This window comes from Sycon ciliatum, chromosome 4, assembly GCF_964019385.1.
Source record: "Sycon ciliatum chromosome 4, ocSycCili1.1, whole genome shotgun sequence".
Taxonomy (NCBI): domain Eukaryota; kingdom Metazoa; phylum Porifera; class Calcarea; order Leucosolenida; family Sycettidae; genus Sycon; species Sycon ciliatum.
Window position 1 is genome coordinate 22,822,771 of NC_088646.1, and position 20,044 is coordinate 22,842,814.

The window sequence follows — 20,044 nt, forward strand, 5'->3', positions numbered from 1 at the left end:
TGAGTGAGTGAGTGAGTGAAGCATAGGCCTGCAGATGTCAAGGAAAAATGCAGGCACAATGACTAGGGTAATTGTTGATACACGTTCAGTCAAACACACTGTTCCAGGATACGTTCATAGCTCAGGTTGTGTCAGTCAAAGCCTACAGTAACAATTATAGACAAAGCTCAGACGGGCAAGAGGTAGAAATATCTGACGTTAGTGAAAGAATCACTTCAACTCAAAGTACGGGTGGCCAAAGCTACAGTCATGAACACTCACCTCTCCCCAAGGCTCCATAACCCATCGTAGTGGTAATGCAGCTTTCAACTGATCAACATGCTCTTTCTTGAGGAAAGCTTGCGGTGCTTGGTCGGTCAGAACTGCTGGGAATGGTGCTTGTGTGCTGGTTGTAGGAGCCGGGGTAGTCACCACAAGATGCGGAGATCTTACAGGATCATATGGTGTTGAGAAGAAGTCAGTGATGACCTGCATGTCGGTGGTCAATGGAGGAATTGTGAGTCTTGATGTGGTCGTCGGCTCACTGGTGGGTGCAGTGGTAGGTGTCGTCGTGGGTGTTGTAGGCGTGGTGGTGGGCGTTATGGTTGGTGTGGTAGTCGGGGTGGTAGTGGGTGTTGTAGTTGGAGTGGTGGTGGGTGTAGTGGTTGGAGTTGTAGTGGGTGTTGTCGTGGGTGTGGTGGTTGGAGTGGTGGTTGGTGTGGTGGTCGGTGGAGGAGCAGGAGTTGTCACGAAGCAGGCTTGCCGGGAACAGGTTTGCTGATTGGACGGCAGACGATTGGCATCACACAAGCTACCACTGACCTGTGTGAGGCCGGGCGTGTCACCTCTGGAAACAACACAACGCACACGACGGGTCTGAACACCTCCTCCACAGCTGCGCGAGCATCTTCTCCAATCACCTGTGTGCCAGCGATACACGGGACAGCGCATCCGTCGTAACTCTACCGTTTCCGGCTGAGGCAATTGCTTACTCTCGCAATTCTCTTCAAGAACTTCCCTTTCTCTGCCGCGGTCTGGTCCCGTTGTAGCAGTTTGTGTGCAGACAATGTGGCGCTGCCGGACCATAGTTCCACAGGTGCGTGTCCACTGAGTCCATGGGTATGGCTTCCATTCATACCGATACCTGTATCATGAAACACAGTACAGAGACAGACACTCACAGAGAGACAGACAAACAGACAAATGAACGGACGGACGGACAAACAAACGGATGGACAAACGGACGGGCTCTCTCTCTCTCTCCCTCTCCCTCTCTATCTCTCTCTCTCTCTCTCTCTCTCTCTCTCTCTCTCTCTCTCTCTCTTTCTAATAGGCTAGGACATGTTCTATTATGATATAGCAATACATACACGATAGGACACGGTGCTCCTGAACGACAGCGCTTGCGTCTCAGAGAACTAGGCTTGGAAAGCTTCAAGGTTTTGCAGAGGCTATTGCTGACGGACTTTGTTCCCACCATGCACTGCACGACTGCAGTCTTAACACCTGGAACGGCATTGACAACCAGAAACCAGAAAGCACACACACGCTGGATGCACTACCTCAACACTTCAGCGAAGACTGGATATCCCTCCTAAGCATAACCATTAAGTTAAGAAATTGTACTGAGGAAATCATAGAGCAAGTCATGACGAAGTTCTCCGCCCAACAATCACGCGCACACAGCACTAAAGCATTATTCAAACTGCTGTGCACTCCACTGAGTTATGGAGCGAATGTGAACAGATTGACCGTGCATCAGTACATACCTATTCCACATGTCACCGGGCAGGCTGGACGGTCAAGGTCTTGACCCCACTCCAGCGCAGTCACCGAGTAGTCATATGTTGCTGTGGGGCGGAAGGTGGTAGCTCGGCCACGGTATATCTACAGTGAAGGAGAGGCCAACATTGAGCAAACACCGTCGTGTCTGAAGTGTTGAATTGGTAAACGTACAAAGCATGCCATCACATCGTGTCGTGTTTAGGAACGTCTGCAAACTATCTGCAAATATGACTGCAATGCAGAGCTTCATTTAGAACTTATCAGCCATCTTCTCTACCTCTTTCACGCTAAAATCAAATTCTTTTGTAGTTCTGTAGGGCACTAAAAAGAATAAGGCCACATCCTTAAAGTCTCCTCGGTTTTTATCCGGTGCTGCACAGCACTTCGACATACATGTTACATCACTGGCTTCACAGAAATAACCTGGCTTACTTCCACTCTCAGCGGACGCTTCAAATGTCCACTGACTTCCAGGGTCTCTGGGATGCCAAAGTAGCGCGAGTGAACAAGCTCTGCATCGCTGTACCGCACCCTGCTGACACCCACGTCTAGGACAGCGATCACAAACTCCTGTGAGTTCTCCTGATCTGGGTCTCTGGCAACTAAACAAATGGACAAAAATAGGCACAAGTAGCACGACCATGGCTTCAACGTCTTGTGCCAAGTTGTTATAGCCTACATGGATGTGTTATGTGTGACGTCATGAGTAGATCATCCTAGTTACTGTCGCTATGCAGACTTCCCCTGTATCCACTGTGTGCGCATGTACGATGCACGGTGGTAACATGGTCCTAACCTAATCTTGCTGTTCAAGTTACTCAGCATCGGGTACAATGATTCGGATGACGCCATGCAGTCCGCTACTTACTGATGTATACGGGCTCGGTGGTTGGCCTCATCTGAATCTTGGCACGAACAGTATTGACTGGTAAGGAGATGTACCAACTAGATCCTCCTGAGATAGACAACATAGTGGGAAAGTGCCATGCAGGTATCGTAAACATTGAGTGTCAATCCTACAATCCCGGGATCCTTCATTTTAAATGCACCCTTCCTCATGAAGCCCATGTATACAAGCAGTGATATAGTAAGGCACTGAATTCCATACTGGCCTCAACTCAACGAATCCTTGGCATGCACACGCATACATGCGCGCACACACACACACACACACACACACACACACACACACACACACACACACACACACACACACACACACACATGATCTGTTACCATTGCAGACACCAGCAAATCAAAGATGGGGCCTCCAGAGGAGTATGTCAGACAATTCATTTTGGCACAACTATTCTTCTACGGGCACACAGAACCACACACATGCACTCACTGGTATTAAATAGACCCGTAACTTGACGACAAGTTGAATTGTCTCCGCCGCAGATGCCACATTTGTCTGTGGCTAGTGTTGAGTTGAAGACATTGTCACACCCGACTCTCTGCAAAAACGGTGAGTCAAAAGGGGGAAATATCAATAGCCAGACCTTTGATTAACACAAACAATTTGATAGAGGGTGAGCAAGGTGTACCCGAGGAGAAAATCGACAGGAATTGCATGATGGCGAGTAACAAATCTTCGACTGGATAATGCATGTTTTGACATGGAACAGACTACACTGTCTTAGCCTGGACATTGTTTAGATCTCAACTACTCCCCCCCCCCCTGCCCCTGCCCCTGCCTCCCCCCCCCCTCCCCCTGCCCCTGCCCCTGCCCCTGCCCCTGCCCCTGCCTCCATAGATGTGCCTAATCACAGTAGGACTGTACCTCACACCTGCCGCTGACACAGCGATCTCTCGAGTGGAGTGTGCACGGTGTGCCGTCCTCCACTCGCACTGTCTGCTGCTGGACGGCTTTCGTCACGCCTCGGTAGCATTGTAGCTGAGTGCAGTGCTGTGATGGGTTGCCTGTGCAAAATAACACAGTGAACACACGGCATCCAGTGCTAACATGTGCTCATTACCTACAGTTGACAGTGAATAGGAGGTTCTCCATTTGGGGAGTCAACCTTGCTTACCGTGCTCCTCATACAGCTCATTCAGCCTCTAACACTCGGACGGCTCACTCAGCCTCTCAATACGGCTCACTCAGCCTCCGTAACCGGGGCCGTGCCCAGCTGCCTCAATACTGCTCACTCAGCCTCCGCAGCAGGGCCCTGCCCAGCTGCCACACATACACATTCACACAGTTCTAAGCTGGCACTAGCCCGGAGCCTGGCAAAGCAATTGACAAACCCTCCTATTCCCCAAACTGGTTGTTCACTGTGTGAGTGCGGCATGCAGATGCTGGTGTTAAATAATTGGTATGGTTTCACACGCCATTGTCAGTGTGCCAAATACATTTCCACGCTAAAGTTCCCATACTGTGTGAATTACACATCACACACGTTCAGAACGCGAGCACAATAATTATTTCGCATGACGATGCATCTTTTCCCAGTCTGCAATATTTTGTGCGGGAGGCTCTGCAGTCTGATACAAACATGGCGTGGCCATATTCTAGAATACTTAGATGGTAGTGTAACCATTACTTCTGACTGCCAGTGACTTACCGCCATAGAATGGATGAACAAGTCCAGAGTCGGTTCCAAACGTCTGGTTACACTGGCGCGCTCTGCTGTACTCCTCACGGGTGTCACAATCCTGAACCACCGACAACATATATGCACGTTCATACACACAATATTTTACGCGCACATACATGCACATACATGCATATATTTACTTGTACTAATCTTTTGTAAGAAGAAAAGAGGACCAACTAACTACTCTTTTAATTCCATTTTTTCTTTGGGCAAGAATGCGTCGTGTGGACAGTGTGTTTGCAGACTCACACTGGCCTTTCCTTGGTATTGATTGGTACCTGGCCAACCTGCCCCAGACTTTGGGTGTGCACTAATACATGTATTGCTCTTTCTCTCTTTTCTAGTTAGCTGTGGCAGCCATGCCTGGGTTGTGGAGTAGAGACAATTTCAGTAGTAACATGCCTTTGTGCAACAGGGTCTCAAAGACATTTCCAATGCTTAGTTCAGTACATCATAATGAATGGACGGAGGTCTGAGCAAAGTAGGGAAGTGAAATCTAATTGCAGATACATCTCACTGCAGTATCACCATCAACATCACAAAACATGTAGTGAGAGCCAGAAAGAGGAAGTTGTTGATTGAACAATAATAAGGCTTCCGATTTCCTGATCACTGTCCAGTCCTGAGAAGTTTCAAACACTTTTCCCATAGTTTAGCTACATAACAGTAGTGACCATAAACCTTGCTGCAATTGAGGGATCATATGTAGCGCACCTGATTATTGCACATGATATACTCCCGAGATCGTCCTATGCACTCCGCTCCTCCGCAACTTGGTCTAAGTGCACACAAACAAAGCATAATACGAACGTATTGAGTTGAACAATTAACACGTTGATGCAGTACACAAGGTAGGCTAGTTTAAGTAGATCTGGTACCAACACCGACACACACACACACAATGGTACGTGGCGCAGCAAAGCTTGCACATCCACATTGCATACCGTGGATTGTTGCAAGTGCGATCGCGGTACTTCACACCACCACCACATGGACGTGAGCAGGCAGTATAAACAGACCGCGTGCTCCATCCTCCGTTGATAGGTGTGCAGTCTGGCGTCGCTCTGAGGTGGAAACATCACATAGAACCAGACACGGATAGACTGGAATGGAGAGCCAAGGAATAATTTATAGCAAAGAAAAGAACAGGACCAAGGAACTACAACTTGCACTACAATGTCCACTAACACCAGTTACTTGACAATCAGCTCATGCGATGACCTTGCATGACACTAACGTTAGACACACTCGCGCAAGTACAGTCAACTTTGCGTATATCGACAATCGGCGGGGCATGAGAAAAGTGTCCTTATTTGCGAAGTGTCCTTATACCCGAAGTCTCGTTATATGTATTACAGTTTGATGGGACTTTGCTCTGGGCATGGAAATTCTGTCGCTATTCGCGAATTGTCGTTATATCCACAGTCGTTATTAGCGAAGTTGACTCTACTTCAAACTGGATTCTATCAGCACCAAAATAATTCTGGATCCCTGACTACACTACCTAGAACCAACCCAACACATGAGTAAACTGACGTAATGGTATGCACTGTTCACCATGTACCAGCACCGGTGAGTGTGTTTCAGATTGGAGTGGGCAGGACTAGTGTGGTGTATGTGGGGGGGGGGGGGGGGGGGGCTCCAGCGGGATTGCGGGAGTTGGTACTGAGAGAGACGTTTGGCCATTTTTCGTGATATTAGACCCGAATTCCTCAATAACCTCCCCCTCAACCACGCCTTACCCCCCCCCCCCCCCACCCTTGAACCCCCCTGCTGCTCATGCACTCTGTGAGTAAAGGGCATGCCAAATATCCTTACAGACCAGTCATGAAGCTCTACCTATTGATAATTATGCAAACATCTCAGTGCAGTGAATTGCGAGTGCAGAAACCTACGAGCATGGTGAGCGAGTACACGGTACGGTGTTGCGGGAAGGGCGCCAGATCCCTCGGCATTTCGCATTGTCCTCTTTGATCCGGGTGGAAATGCTTTCACAAGCATACTTTCGCATTTGTAGGCCTGCAGGTTGGGAGTAGACAGAAATGCCAGCCTGCATGAAGCGGTGATGTATTGTCCAAATCCACACACACAAGTTGAAATGTATCTACCTTCTCATGTACACCTTGAAGATACGGTAGTGAGGACTAGAACTGGCAAAGCATACCTGTTCCGCAGGTGACTGAGCAGGGAGTATAGACCATCACCCACTTGTACTTGGGGGTGTCACGCACATCCAGTGGCAAAGCGTACTCGTACTTCACGCCCAGCTGTGCACGGTTGAGAGTGAGATTGTTCTTGCTGGAAACTAAGATCTTCCGTGGGCAGAAAGAATAGAAACAAGCCATGCCACAGAAAGAGACTGTTATGTTGTTAAACTTGTGTTCCCTATGGGTTGCTTTGTTTGAGAAGTTGCAGCTACCGCATTGTTACGACTTCTGTGTTATAGAGCTCTAACCGTGGGTAATGATCTCTGTGTGGGCAGTGAAGGTAGCCTATTGTCCATTACTTTGAAAAAGTAGTCACGAGTGTTTGAACAAGAGAAGAGCATGGACATGTTCGAAATCGGGAATCAATCAGAATTGGCCTTGCTTTCACACCTCACCTCCACAGTTGTCTCATGTCGCAGCGGACCCTGAACGTTTATGGATTCGCCAAGTCCGATGTAGTACTGGTAGAGCAAAGGCGTGTCTTGGAATGTCGAGTTTTTTGCCACTTGTGCATCATGTGGTATGGTTGGCGTTCTGTTAGCTGCCCAGGTTCTTTGGGCATTGAATGACAACGCTGTATAGACAGAAACGAGTGTAAAAGGAGACGTGCCAATTGTATATCTGCAGTACACAATAGACGAGGGATACATTCTGCGAATTCTACTCAAGATGTGGCTTGGGTTTACACATAAAAATCATAGCTGAACAGAGAGAGAGAGAGAGAGAGAGAGAGAGAGAGAGAGAGAGAGAGAGAGAGAGAGAGAGAAGAAAGAGAGAGAGAGAGAGAGAGAGAGAGAGAGAGACACGAAAGCTCAGTGTCTGCTCCAGCGCCGGGTGAGCCGGGTAATCCACCCGGTTGGGCGGCGCTTGGACCCGGTTGAAAATATAGTACTGGGTCACCTGTGACCAGATTGGTACTTTACACTTTCGAACTTTGAAAGGACTGACTACATGGCTTGTATCAAGAGTACAGGGGGGTTATGTACTCTTGCTTGTATGTGTCAGATACTTCTTCTTTCGTAATTTTCTAATTCCTGTCCTCTCTTTTCTAAATGCGGCTTATCCATTCGCCTTTATATCATTGGGCCTAGTTCCCGTTTAAAGCATGAGACTCGGCTGGTGAGACAGCGCCAGGTACATGTGTACCCGGCTCCGACCCGGTTGAAATTGTTGCGCCAGGTACACGTGCACCCGGCTGTCCTACAATCCTAGAGCAGACACTGAAGCTGCAAACACTCACCAATGAATGCACCGCGCACAACTGTTGTCTGCTGCAGAAAGACATTGAAAGCCCCTGCTGGGAGTTTGACGACTTCAGTATACCCTAACCAAGGAAAATTAGAAGATCACACACATGTGTTGTGTGTGAATACTTTTTAAAAGTAAGCATTGTGTTGACAACTAATCACCATATCACGGATGAATCGTGTACATGTAGCTTAGAATCCAATCCAACATATGGAATAGATAATGATCACAATTCTGTGAGGTGAAATGATATCCGACAAAAAGTGCACAAGTGGCGGCCCGGACTTGAACGGCACGTGATGCTCTGAAAGTACTATGATTTCTGCTGGATGTATACAGGTACAAATACAGTGGGAACTGGTCCAGGGCGCCGGTTTTGCACTTCGGGTTGGATTTCACTCTAGTGCAACTGTAGAAGACTGTCAGTTCCACCATGTAACGCTAGTAGCTGGCATACATGTACCAACATTCAATTACACATTTCCAGTACACATAGTTACTTCCCCAAACTCTGTTCCAGGCAAAGCACACATTCCAACACGTTACATACAATGCAGAGTAACCCCCCCCCCCCCCCCCCACACCCCACACACACACACATACACAAACACACTCTTTCTGTTTCCCTCACACACAGGCCATAATAGCGTCGTACCTTTCTTCACACTCATATCCAGTCGAGCACCACCCTGGATGAAGCGACATCCACTGCCTTTTCCATTGCAGACACCACAGACATCTTTCACTCTACTCGAGTTGAATTCACCATCACAGCCAACATTCTGAAAGAGTACAGAGGGCACAAAGCAACACATCCTCTCTCACACCCAGCTTAAAACAGACTAAGCAGGCTCAATATCCACAAACGAAGCAAAGCAGGATTGAGAATTCGGAACTATTACATTCTCCTACGCGCATCATGTGAACTCACAGGGTGTATGCTGAAGATGCTACGCAGGTAGTTGGCCTTGTACAAGTACTTGCATCTACACGAAAATGCTATTTACAATGTACTGGGAATAAAAAAAGTGGAAACCAAAGAGATTCTTTGTTCAGGTATGTGTGTCAAGGGCATGTGTTCAACTTACCATGCATTTACCCTTGAGACAACGATCCGACGAGAATGGTGTGCATTGCGTGCCATCGGGCACAGAGGACAGAAATCTCACAGGCTCCCTCAGAGTCGAGTGGCAATAGAAGCTACATTGATCCGCTACGACAAGGACAATGTTGTACCAGGGTAACACATGCGCATACATCAACAAACACACATGCGCATTCGCACACACACACACACACACACACACACACACACACACACACACACACACTCACACACACACACACACACACACACACACACACACACACACACACACACACACACACACACACACATACAAACATACATACATGCACATACATGTACATCAGTGCTGCCAAATAATTTTCGCCCAAAATCGGACACCCTTCACCGCCAAGGCTGGCCACATGGTGCGAATTTTTCTCCTCGGCAATTTTTTTACAGTGAATTCAAAATATCGCCTAAAACACCATGAAAATTCGCTTCGTTGCCATGGTAACCCCAGAGTTGTCATGAATTTTGTAATGATGAGTGTGGTCGCACACTGACTCTGTACAGACTGTCAGTGTACATGCCATCCAGCCTGATCCAGGCATGTTACTTTGCACTTCCACAGCCAAGCGCTAGCCTTTTTAGAAGCAAATGTACAGTGATTTGTGCCTTTAGTTGCGCTGAAAAGTGAAAGTACAGGACTTCTGCATAGGAAAGTAATGACCTCCGACATTTTGGTTGCTTTTCGGACGTTTCCCTTTTCGGACCGGTTTTCGGAAGAGCCTTCAAAAATCGGACACTATCCGAAAAATCGGACGGTTTGGCAGCACTGATGTACATCCACGTGCACACACAGATCACCTTTAGACACCTGTTTCTCAGTTTCCTGACAATGCTTCATGCATTTGACCTACATGAAAGAACCACGCAGACCAACCCTGAAAATACAGGGAAATGGATCAATCTCCTGGGATCACTGGTGTCCTGCTACTCTAGAGTCAGAGTTCAGACGGCCACTTTCATCATCGGAATAGCCCGATGATACCGGCATAGGCCAGCAGTGTGTAGATGATGCCTTACCTTGCCAGTATGGCGTCAGCCGTGGCTCACTGGCAGGAAGTCTGATCTGACTGCACTCTCTCACCCTCCAGTCTCGAAGATCAGAGCACGGCTGCAGTGCAGAAATAAGTGTAGAAAAAGAGTCAGTCGGTGATTTGGGATGTTTGATGGGTCAGACTGACTGATCTCTCTTGGCACAAGAGCACACAGCTGTTAGTCGACTGCAAAGAATCCACTACTGGAAAATTTATGGTGGACTTTCTCCTATATTTTCTTCAGTTACACATCTTTTATTAAAAGAAACTTGTCCGGCCCGAAGCTGTGCTGCCACCTTTGCACCATGGCTGGAAACTCGTCTTACTTAAAGCTTGTAATTGCACTGATGAGGCCTTTATGGCCGAAACAGCTTGCTGTCTACAGTATTGAATAATTTATTACGATATGATATTACGATATGAGCAGGCAGGCATAGTGGGATGGTCTAAGACCATGATTGAGAAACAGAGGGTGCCAGGTTCAAGTCCTGCTTGGAAGCGGAAGGATTTTTTCTAGCTGTGCTGCGACCCACAGTTAATTGGGAACTCGTGGCCTGGCACGAGGAAAACATGGATGCAGTGAATGGGATTTTCGGTCTTTGACCACTTGCTGGTGAGCTGATCTACTCACCTCCCACCGCTTTAGGAGCTGCATCTGCGCCTTGATCCTTGAAGGGTGGTGGCGTTCCTACGGATGCGGAAAACCCGGCTTCCCGCCGAGTCTCACGCGAACCGTGAAATTTATTTTTATTTTTTTAATTACGATATGAGCATTGGTCACCTGAACTAACCTGGGCATTGCAGAGCTTGTAGGTACGTGCTGCGCCCTCACAGGGGCGTCCACCATTCTTTGGCCTGTGCAAAAAATAATCGAAAATCATGAGATGCACAGAGTTGACACAGGGTTTGGACTGCTCCTCTGTGATTGCACCACACAACCTGGAATGGAACAGCAATTGGTTTTTATCTGTAAGACCTGCGGACATGCTGTACCACCATTGGCTTACTTTGGATTGTTGCAGATGCGTTCGCGATAGGCCGTTCCACCTCCACAACTCCTCGAACAGTGAGTGTAAACTGAAAACAAACTCCATCGTCCATGCACTGGATTTCTGCCCAAGGTAACAACAGTAGACAGTCCCCATCAACCAATAGTGTGATAAGCAAACACACAGGCCGCTGAGAGATGACCCAAAACATGAACAGCTACTTCACAAACAGTACATTATGAAATACAGAGAGCATTCTTTAGGGATTTGACAAAATAAGATTGAGAAACAAATAATGCTAAAGAGTATAGCCGTATCGGTGACACGAAGATTCTCCACAATGCTATTGCTGTCATTGTCGTCGCTAGCTGCTGTTTTATTAGAAAGGCTTAACAGTACTGCGTGTAGATTTCTCTCACAGGGTACTAGTGCCCTATACATGCATGTAAGTAACATTGTGCTTGGAACATGTTCACAGATGGAGCAGTGCGGATATCGCGTGGCAGGGGGAGCAGTGAGTTACAGCGGTCAGCAGCTAAGAAGCCAGGCAGTGCGAAGAGGTCAGACCTGGTCAAGACAGGGATGTAAGCGTCACGTTGGCAAACACACCTCATGTAGCAGCTCTTCGAGGAGGGAGGGAACAGCAACAGTAGCTAAACCATGTAGCCTAGTCTGTGTTACAGGCCGGCTATGGATTATTGTTCTTACATTGGGCAGGGTTTCAGTATGCAGGCTTCCCCTGAGCGAGCGGGCTTGACCAATCCTGCACACTTTGAATCATCTTTCACTTTCCCTCCATAGACATCCATGCACCTCAGGTGAAAGTACATTAGGCCTGAACGGAGATACACACACAAACAAGTTCATACACGTGCATGCATGCCACCTAAGGAATCCTGATTTCTCAGTCATATTCTATATAGCAGCATAAGTTCGCATGTGCCAAGACCATGCTTAAAACCGGTGAATATTCAGGGTTAGTTTGTAACGATTATCCCACTCGATGGGCTTGCTGATGCTGTACAAAAACTGAGCACTGGCGTGTCTTGGAATGGGTACTGAAGCACCTGGATAATTGCTCCAGCATGCCTTGCCAGAGACACAAGCACTGTACAACAGTAAATCGCCAATGCAGCACAGATGGTGAGCAAAATGAGGATTGAACCGTGGGCTCAGGGGATTCCCCCGAACTCCCTAACCCAACCCCAGTATGAGGGACGTGGCAGCGTGTGACGTCACGGTTGAAAAGTAAATTTCAAACCGTCTCATCAAATAAACTCTTGCGACTACACTCCTAATAGGCCATGGGGGGGGGGGGGGTCTTTGGCCCCTACTGTAGAGGCATATCACAAGTATACTTAGCACTGCAGAACCGTATTTCCCGATTATAAGTCGCAATAGATTGCACACCCGTTTCCATACTTGAGCCATATTGTTTCAATATAGTCAGATCAGTGGGATGCCACACCCGATCGTCAGTCGCATCACCTTCCAAGATTCTCTTGAAGTTAAGTGTAGAAAGGTGCGACTTGTATTCGGGGAAATACAGTATTGTGCATCGCTTACCTCGTCCACAAGTGACAGAGCATGCTTGTCGGAACGGCACCCATGCAAGCCCACTCGCTGCTACAGGTCTACGCGGCCTCTGGTACGACAGGAGAACGCCAGGGTTTACGCCATTCCTACTCCACACCTGCACAACACGAGCAAATGCCAACACTCATGTGCTTGGCGCCTTCCTTGCAGAAGGAAATGATGTTATTTTTCCTAACAACAGAATAAATCATGGCATGACACATACCTACAGGATACATGTCAATAATAGACTAAACACCTCAATTGGCTGATTTACAAGTCTATCTGCAAGTTAATAATTATATAGATAATAGACCTTCAAAAGAGAACCAATCCTGTTTTTTTAGTCATTCTCCCAAAGTTCAAGCCCAATGTTACTCATGCCTACTACATCAGGTGAGTTATCAGTGCTGTTGTCAGTACTCACTCCAATTTCAACAGCAAAGGCCAGTGGTCCATGCAGTACAATGCGTTCATGCTGCCCGGCATTGGCACTGTGGGTAACTCTCGTTCTCAAAACTGGATTGTAGATGTTTTCCCCTCGTTGGATTTGAACCGTCCGACGTCCGTTGGGTATCCTGACAGCTGAGCAAAAATAGCAATGAGAAAATCAGATGAAAACAAAACATTGCCGTGTTGCTATATCCAGATATTCATCAGTTCAGGATAGATATGCGGGGCCAGAAAACCAATTTCAACCACATGACTGATGCTCACTGCTTGTGATAGAAAGGGTTATCTCTGCTTGCTTCTGCAAGTGTTTTCCTTCAGAGTTTTTAAACTGTGCACATGATATTGGCTGAATGATATTTCTGGCCCGTTCGACCTTGGACCATTAAAAACTATATTTAATGAATGCATACCGCAGCTAACCCTGTTACCAATCATCAGGACTTCCCCGTGCACAATACGGCAAGCCCAATAACCCCCACCCCGCTGTGTGTTTCACTCCTACATTACAATATTATCGTCAACTAAAAGTCCAATCATAGCAATCTAGAGCCACGGTGTCTACTGTATGTGAATAGCTTGCAGTCTTACCCAATATAACAGTCCTGGTAGAGCTTAACTTTACCACCTCAACGTTACTTGAATTTGCTTCAACATCCGTGAGCTTGTTGTAGCCTTTGTGCCCATACCAAAGCAGAAAGAAGTACAATATTTCTTTACAACTATGCTGCACAGAGAAATCAGACATAATAATTATGATCTCGTAGTAAACGTCCCCACATTCAGCATCCGAGCCAGGCATTGGCAACTTTCTGGGCATGGATGCAAAAAATGTACCGTATTTTTCCTGTTGTAAGTCGACCTTTTACGACTAAAAATAGGAGAAAGGGTGGGGGGGGCGACCTACAACCGGGATTCGACTTATAACCGGGAACTATCAGTATCTTTTAGAAAAATGACCTGCACTGCATGCACGAGTGCACCATGTGTACACATTTGTGCCAGTTTATTAGCCTTTTTTCAAGGAAAGGGACATTATACCCTCCAATAAGAAATGTTTACATGATCTGTTGATGTGTAAGTAGCAGGGAGTGGTTAGTAGTGCTTCGTTTGGTGAAAACTTTAAAAACCTGAATTGAGACCTCCGGATACGGGGGTCGACCTATAACCGGGGTCGACTTACAACCAGTAAAATACGGTATGTATATCCACCGCAGACTCGGTGTACACGAAATTCTACACACTTACGAATGATGCGTGCTGCAGGTGAGAATACCAGCTGAAAAGCAAGGCAAATCAGAGCGAAGGAATAGATGCATAGTAGCATCCATCCTGTAATTACGCGAAACATTAACTGTCAGGCCCATGTAGAGTTATGACCTGTTGGAGAGTATGCATCAGTGCAGTTCAACATTGGCTTACCAGATCTGGTGATTTGCCTGCTGAACAGCGCTGTGTGCACACACGACGAGTTGTCGCCATTGCATATGCCGCACACATCCCACAGAGCTGTGGAGTTCACTTTCCCGTCGCAGCCAAATTTCTATCAGAAACATGAGCATGTACACCAGCATGCGGGCAACAACCCAGCAGCAAAGCGAGGTGGTGACAATGATCTCAAGCTAGTATGGAATAGGAACGAGTTGCTGAGTGTTCTCAGTCTCCAGAGAAATGTGAACAAAATATTAATCTACTAAACTGTGTGCTCCGTGTGTAGTACGCATAGACAATAGTGAAAATGCCTTCACACAACGTTCTGGGCTTCGTACCGGCCAAGAAAATTGGCTTCATAGCAGAAATGAGCTGCGAGTAAGTCGCCTATTAGTTATATTGTGAACTCTGACTCCTAAAATGTACACCTCACACACTGACTCCTAGAATGTACACCTCACACACCTAGAATGTACACCTCACACACTCACTCCTAGAATGTACACCTCACACACTCACTCCTAGAATGTACACCTCACACACTCACTCCTAGAATGTACACCTCACACACTCACTCCTAGAATGTACACCTCACACACTAAACTCCTAGAATGTACACCTCACACACTCACTCCTAGAATGTACACCTCACACACTCACTCCTAAAATGTACACCTCACACACTCACTCCTAAAATGTACACCTCACACACTCACTCCTAAAATGTACACCTCACACACTCACTCCTAGAATGTACACCTCACACACTCACTCCTAAAATGTACACCTCACACACTCACTCCTAAAATGTACACCTCACACACTCACTCCTAGAATGTACACCTCACACACTCACTCCTAGAATGTACACCTCACACACTCACTCCTAGAATGTACACCTCACACACTGACTCCATCATCACTGGCATGACCTGAGCATATGTAGGGAGGAGAATCGAAATGACTGATTGTGTTAGCTACTGGCGGCTTACAACGCATTTTCCGCGTGCACATCTGTCTTCGGATCTCTGCTGTGACAAGCAAACGGTGCCATCTGGTACGATAGTTTGCCTCATGACCGCGTTGGATGGTGATCCCTCAATTTTGCACCACAGAGAACATGGCGCATCTAAGTGATCAGGGTAGAGGAGAGCAACAAGGAACAATATTATTGAACATGACGACATAGAGCGTACGATTAAAGACCATTGTGTTGACGGAAAACGTGAAATTTGCAATTAATGGGCAAATCTGCCGAAAATGAAAAGGGTCCTTTAGAGTTTAGACCACCGAGTCGAGGAGGAGGAGGCCTCAATGTATGAACAGTGCTTCTCACTGAATTCGATCGCATGAGGCAAGTTTGCGCCCTGCACCCAGTGCTCCTAGGTCTAGACGTGTGCAACACCCAGTGTGTATTTGATACACGCAATCGGATTTCACCGAGCAGAACTGTGTACATGTATGATCAGAAGTGATACCCCTTCACTTGCCTGGTCTGTCAACACTGATGAACTTTAGCCTGCGGTTTCCCGTGCTTGCTTGGCACAAGGCAGTTCTTCCATGCCCTTCACCCGCTACGCATGGCTGTGAGAATGCAAGCAAAAAAAAAACAGAGAGTGAGTGCGTTTGTGGGAATGATATTTCAGTGCCAAACACAACCTTGTTTATGAGCTGAGCCTCACCTTTCTTCCACACATCTGGTAGCCCCGCGTTGCTCCCTTACAGTCTGTGCCGCCATTCTGTGGCCTAATTCAGGGAATGCAAGGCACAGAGGAAAGACAACTTAGCTCTCCATTAAAACACTGTCACTCCAAAGAATGAAAATTACAAAACCTTTAGAACGAGTTATGCAGCAACTATCCACGACTGTAACAAGATGATAAACAGTCAGAAAGTGCGGTAATAGAGCACAAAAGTGACAGGCTACTGAGACATTCAGCGACCTGAGACCTAGCTCTAACACATCTCCAGTTCGCAAACCAACAGCCTTCCAACCTGGAAGGTTCATGGTTACGTAGGACCGAAGAGGGGTAGGTGTGTGCAGCGAAAATGTGCACAAGATAAGTCCCACATCGACAAAGAATGCCGACTTTTACAGGACGATGACGAGACCATTTAATAACATGAAAATGCTGTCTAACTACAATCCGAAGCAGCAAAGCAACACACCACCCAACTTGGTTGGGTCAGCAATATCAGAGATAAAGGAAGGGGGAAGCTTCTCATGTGTTTTCTTCTCTCATTTTTTTACATTTATTACCGGCTCAGTATTCGAGTCAAAATTTTGCAAAACCTTTACTCCATGTATAGAAGTGATCTCTTCAAAGGTCAAAGTGGCTGTTATCATTCGATTTCAATATGGATAGCTCACACCACCAGCAATGCATACACATCCACATCCACAGACGTCACACTACAAGCAACACCATGCACATCCATATCCACAGACCTCACACCACAAGCAACACCAGGTGCGTACGCAGGGTCGGCAGGAGGGGGGGGGGGGGGGGGTTACATGGGGTCCGTTGTAGTAAATAGTTACGTCACGTCAACCAACTCTCGTGCGCGCGTCGCGTGTTTCAGCACATGCGCAGTGCATGAAGATGTCAAGTAGTCGTAGAATCTGCGACTTGACGACTCGTTGACAGCACGGTGCGACGCCCACGCACAGCGCAGGGCAACAAAAGACGAAAAACGAGAAAAAATCGTTCAGTCGGCTGACAGAAAGGGGGGCTCGTCTGAACCCTGTAAAACTCCCCCTGGGTACGCGCCTGGATACATACACATCCATATCCAAACTCCACAGACCTCACATCACAAGCAACACATACACGTTCATATTCACAGACCTGCCTAGAACTATCCTAAGCATACACAAGTAAGCTTAGCTGTTGCAAATTACAGTCCTTGCTGGCCACTGCCTATGCAAGTGCTGTTCACAGTCCTTCCTGGCCACTGGCCACTGCCTATGCAAGTGCTGTTCATGTACAAAAGCTGTACAAAACTCTACTGGTACAGACACATGAGAATGCGACAGTCAACTGCACAATGAACTACTTACGGGGGCTGCGTACATGTGCGACTTTGATACTGCACACCGCCGCCACAGCTGTGAGTGCAATGCGACCACGCCGACCACCTAGTCCAGCCACCGTCGACAGGTCGATTTGTGATCCGGGGCGGTATATCCGGGGGTGGTAGGTGCTTTGGCCGCTTTCCAGGCAAGTACTCGGGTATCTCGGCACGACTCTGATCATCAATACTGCGGTGGGTTAGGTATGGTGGAACATCTGCCTCATCCACACAATTGTAGCGATAACACAGCTGAAACACAGAGTTCAATACAATATCGGAATGAGCGGTTCTTTTTTTTTTGCAAAAGTCACAATGAACCAGGTGTGAAGTTCATGGCTGTGTGCTGAGAACTTTCATATTGAAAAAGTGAAGTCATACCATCTCTCCCTGAAAAAGTGAAGTCATGCTATCTCCCTGATGGTTGCAAGGTACATGACTACATGGACCTGTATATATTTCCTGACAGTGTTGACAGTGTTGTATGGGAAGGGTAGCTCTTTGAAGCAAAGCACAAGAAATTGAGATGCGGTTTAGTTAACATACAGAGCGAACCACCCATAGGCAGCTATTTGAAGCAAAGCACAAGAAATTGAGTTGCGGTTTAGTTAATAAATATACAGAGCAAACCACCCATAGGACGATCTTTGAAGCAAAGTACAATACATAGAGATGCAGTTTAGTTAATATACAGAGCAAACCACCCATAATCTAACCTTTCCACGTCCACAAGGAGTGCCGTCCATTGATGGTGTATAGGTTGTGTAGCAACCAACACGGCGATTTCCATTATCACAATACAGAGTACCACATGGATCCTGGCAGGAAATCAAAGATCAAAAAATATTTGCTGCCACAAACAAGCATAAACAAGCAATCACAAATGATGCAGCAAAATCTGTGCTTGTGTCCACACCCGCAGGTTGTTCTGACCAGACTCGCATCCAAGCTTACAATTCAAAAGCCACCGTGCTGTCTCGGGGAAAGTCAGGGAGGGCAATAGAGCAAGACGACCAGAGAAAGATCTCTTCTAGTGTGGGCTGTCCCTATCAAGTTGTGATGTGAGATGGCTACGTTGCTGTGTGAAGCATCCAAGTGCAACACTGTAAAACACTGTAAAAACACTGTAAAAACACTGTAAAAACACTGTAAAAACACTCGGTAAAACACTCGGTAAAATGTAAAATGATTGCAACCTACATGTACTTTAAAAGGTTACAAGAGTCCACTTACCGCTCTTCCATATTCGGTGCGACTGCAATAGAAAGTGCCTGGGAACTGCAGGTCACACTGCTGGTTAAAATCAAACCTGCGTCCTGGCTGATCTACCGGATAGTCGAACTGGCCCAGGGCAGTTGGCACATCTTCGATGCAACTCGAGTCTGGTTTCCTGCGCAACACCAGAGATAGCGATACCGTACAGTACATGCTAGGCAACAACCTAATAAAGAGACCTCGTGTTTTTAGTAGTTTGATCGCCTCCTGCACCAGATCAAATTAACTACAAGAAAACATGTTGAAACTGAAACTGAGCAGCCGCAGACAATAGCTATAGGCTATAGCACAGGCATAGACTTACCACAGGAAGTGATCAAGGTAGCGCTGACTGCACTGTGACCAAGACCACAGGCGCCGTGCCAAAGACACGCTTGACGCCATTAAATAGCCGTCTTCAAAGCGACAGACTTGGAATCCACCATCATGGAACATTCCCAGGCTACATCCACGCATTGGCAGACAGCAAAGGCAGAAACCACACCAGTGTTTTGAGTAAAGAAGATTGCAGCACTGCAAGCAGTCGCAATGATGTATCAGTCTGGAAAGTCATGATGAACACTGCCACGTCAGAGCCTGCATGGTCCACAGAGCCGGTTTCACTTTGATATTCTCCTTTCCTATAACATGTTTCAGCCAGCAAACTTGGCGTACCCTCGGGGTCTCAATCAACAGTCATAAGCCTGCCTGCTATAGGATCACAGTGGTCACACACACACACACACACACACACACACACACACACACACACACACACACACACACACACACACACGCACACACACACACACACACACACACACACACACACACACACACACACGCACACACGCACACGCACACACCCACACACACACACACACGCTCACACACACATACACGCACGCACACACACACACACACACACACACACACACACACACACACGTGTGCGTATGCGAGCGCACATATACGTGTATGTGTGTGAAATGTAAGACTTACTTGTGACCCATTTCATGGGCAAGCACCCAGCCCAGATGCAGGCCAGAGTCACTGTTTATAGAGCAAGACCTAAGTGGGTCACACATGCCTTCAATGTAGGCACGACCTGCAATGAAATCCAAAGAGAGAACAAAAACATGCCGGACGGCGTATCTGCATGCTTGTGAAGATGGCATGCACGGCGTCAGTTTTGACAATCAGGCTGGAAAGCAGCTTCTGAGGGGTGGTACAACCTCAGGGTGGCTACAGGGCCAAATCACTTCCCCATACTTAATTTTAAGAA

The 20,044-nt window shown here is 47.2% G+C and overlaps 1 protein-coding gene across 1 annotated transcript in view; it reads right to left on the minus strand.

Annotated features, from left to right (window-relative positions):
* LOC135815079 (uncharacterized) overlaps positions 1-20,044 on the minus strand; it is a 32,683-nt gene that overhangs the window by 3,126 nt on the left and 9,513 nt on the right. The window contains exons 9-40 of the mRNA XM_065328314.1: positions 19,762-19,867; positions 19,085-19,222; positions 18,739-18,895; positions 18,222-18,323; positions 17,495-17,757; positions 16,116-16,179; positions 15,924-16,017; positions 15,426-15,562; positions 14,425-14,545; positions 13,594-13,677; positions 12,980-13,137; positions 12,544-12,670; positions 11,686-11,812; positions 10,996-11,100; positions 10,780-10,843; positions 9,975-10,065; positions 8,908-9,032; positions 8,475-8,601; positions 7,812-7,895; positions 6,967-7,145; positions 6,529-6,676; positions 6,260-6,383; positions 5,309-5,428; positions 5,079-5,142; positions 4,332-4,422; positions 3,548-3,687; positions 3,113-3,221; positions 2,633-2,719; positions 2,197-2,366; positions 1,749-1,866; positions 1,350-1,485; positions 262-1,123 (exon numbers count right to left, since the gene is read on the minus strand). Coding sequence (XP_065184386.1) covers positions 262-1,123; positions 1,350-1,485; positions 1,749-1,866; positions 2,197-2,366; positions 2,633-2,719; positions 3,113-3,221; positions 3,548-3,687; positions 4,332-4,422; positions 5,079-5,142; positions 5,309-5,428; positions 6,260-6,383; positions 6,529-6,676; positions 6,967-7,145; positions 7,812-7,895; positions 8,475-8,601; positions 8,908-9,032; positions 9,975-10,065; positions 10,780-10,843; positions 10,996-11,100; positions 11,686-11,812; positions 12,544-12,670; positions 12,980-13,137; positions 13,594-13,677; positions 14,425-14,545; positions 15,426-15,562; positions 15,924-16,017; positions 16,116-16,179; positions 17,495-17,757; positions 18,222-18,323; positions 18,739-18,895; positions 19,085-19,222; positions 19,762-19,867 — 4,622 coding nt within the window. The remainder of the gene's footprint in view (positions 1-261; positions 1,124-1,349; positions 1,486-1,748; positions 1,867-2,196; positions 2,367-2,632; positions 2,720-3,112; positions 3,222-3,547; positions 3,688-4,331; positions 4,423-5,078; positions 5,143-5,308; positions 5,429-6,259; positions 6,384-6,528; positions 6,677-6,966; positions 7,146-7,811; positions 7,896-8,474; positions 8,602-8,907; positions 9,033-9,974; positions 10,066-10,779; positions 10,844-10,995; positions 11,101-11,685; positions 11,813-12,543; positions 12,671-12,979; positions 13,138-13,593; positions 13,678-14,424; positions 14,546-15,425; positions 15,563-15,923; positions 16,018-16,115; positions 16,180-17,494; positions 17,758-18,221; positions 18,324-18,738; positions 18,896-19,084; positions 19,223-19,761; positions 19,868-20,044) is intronic.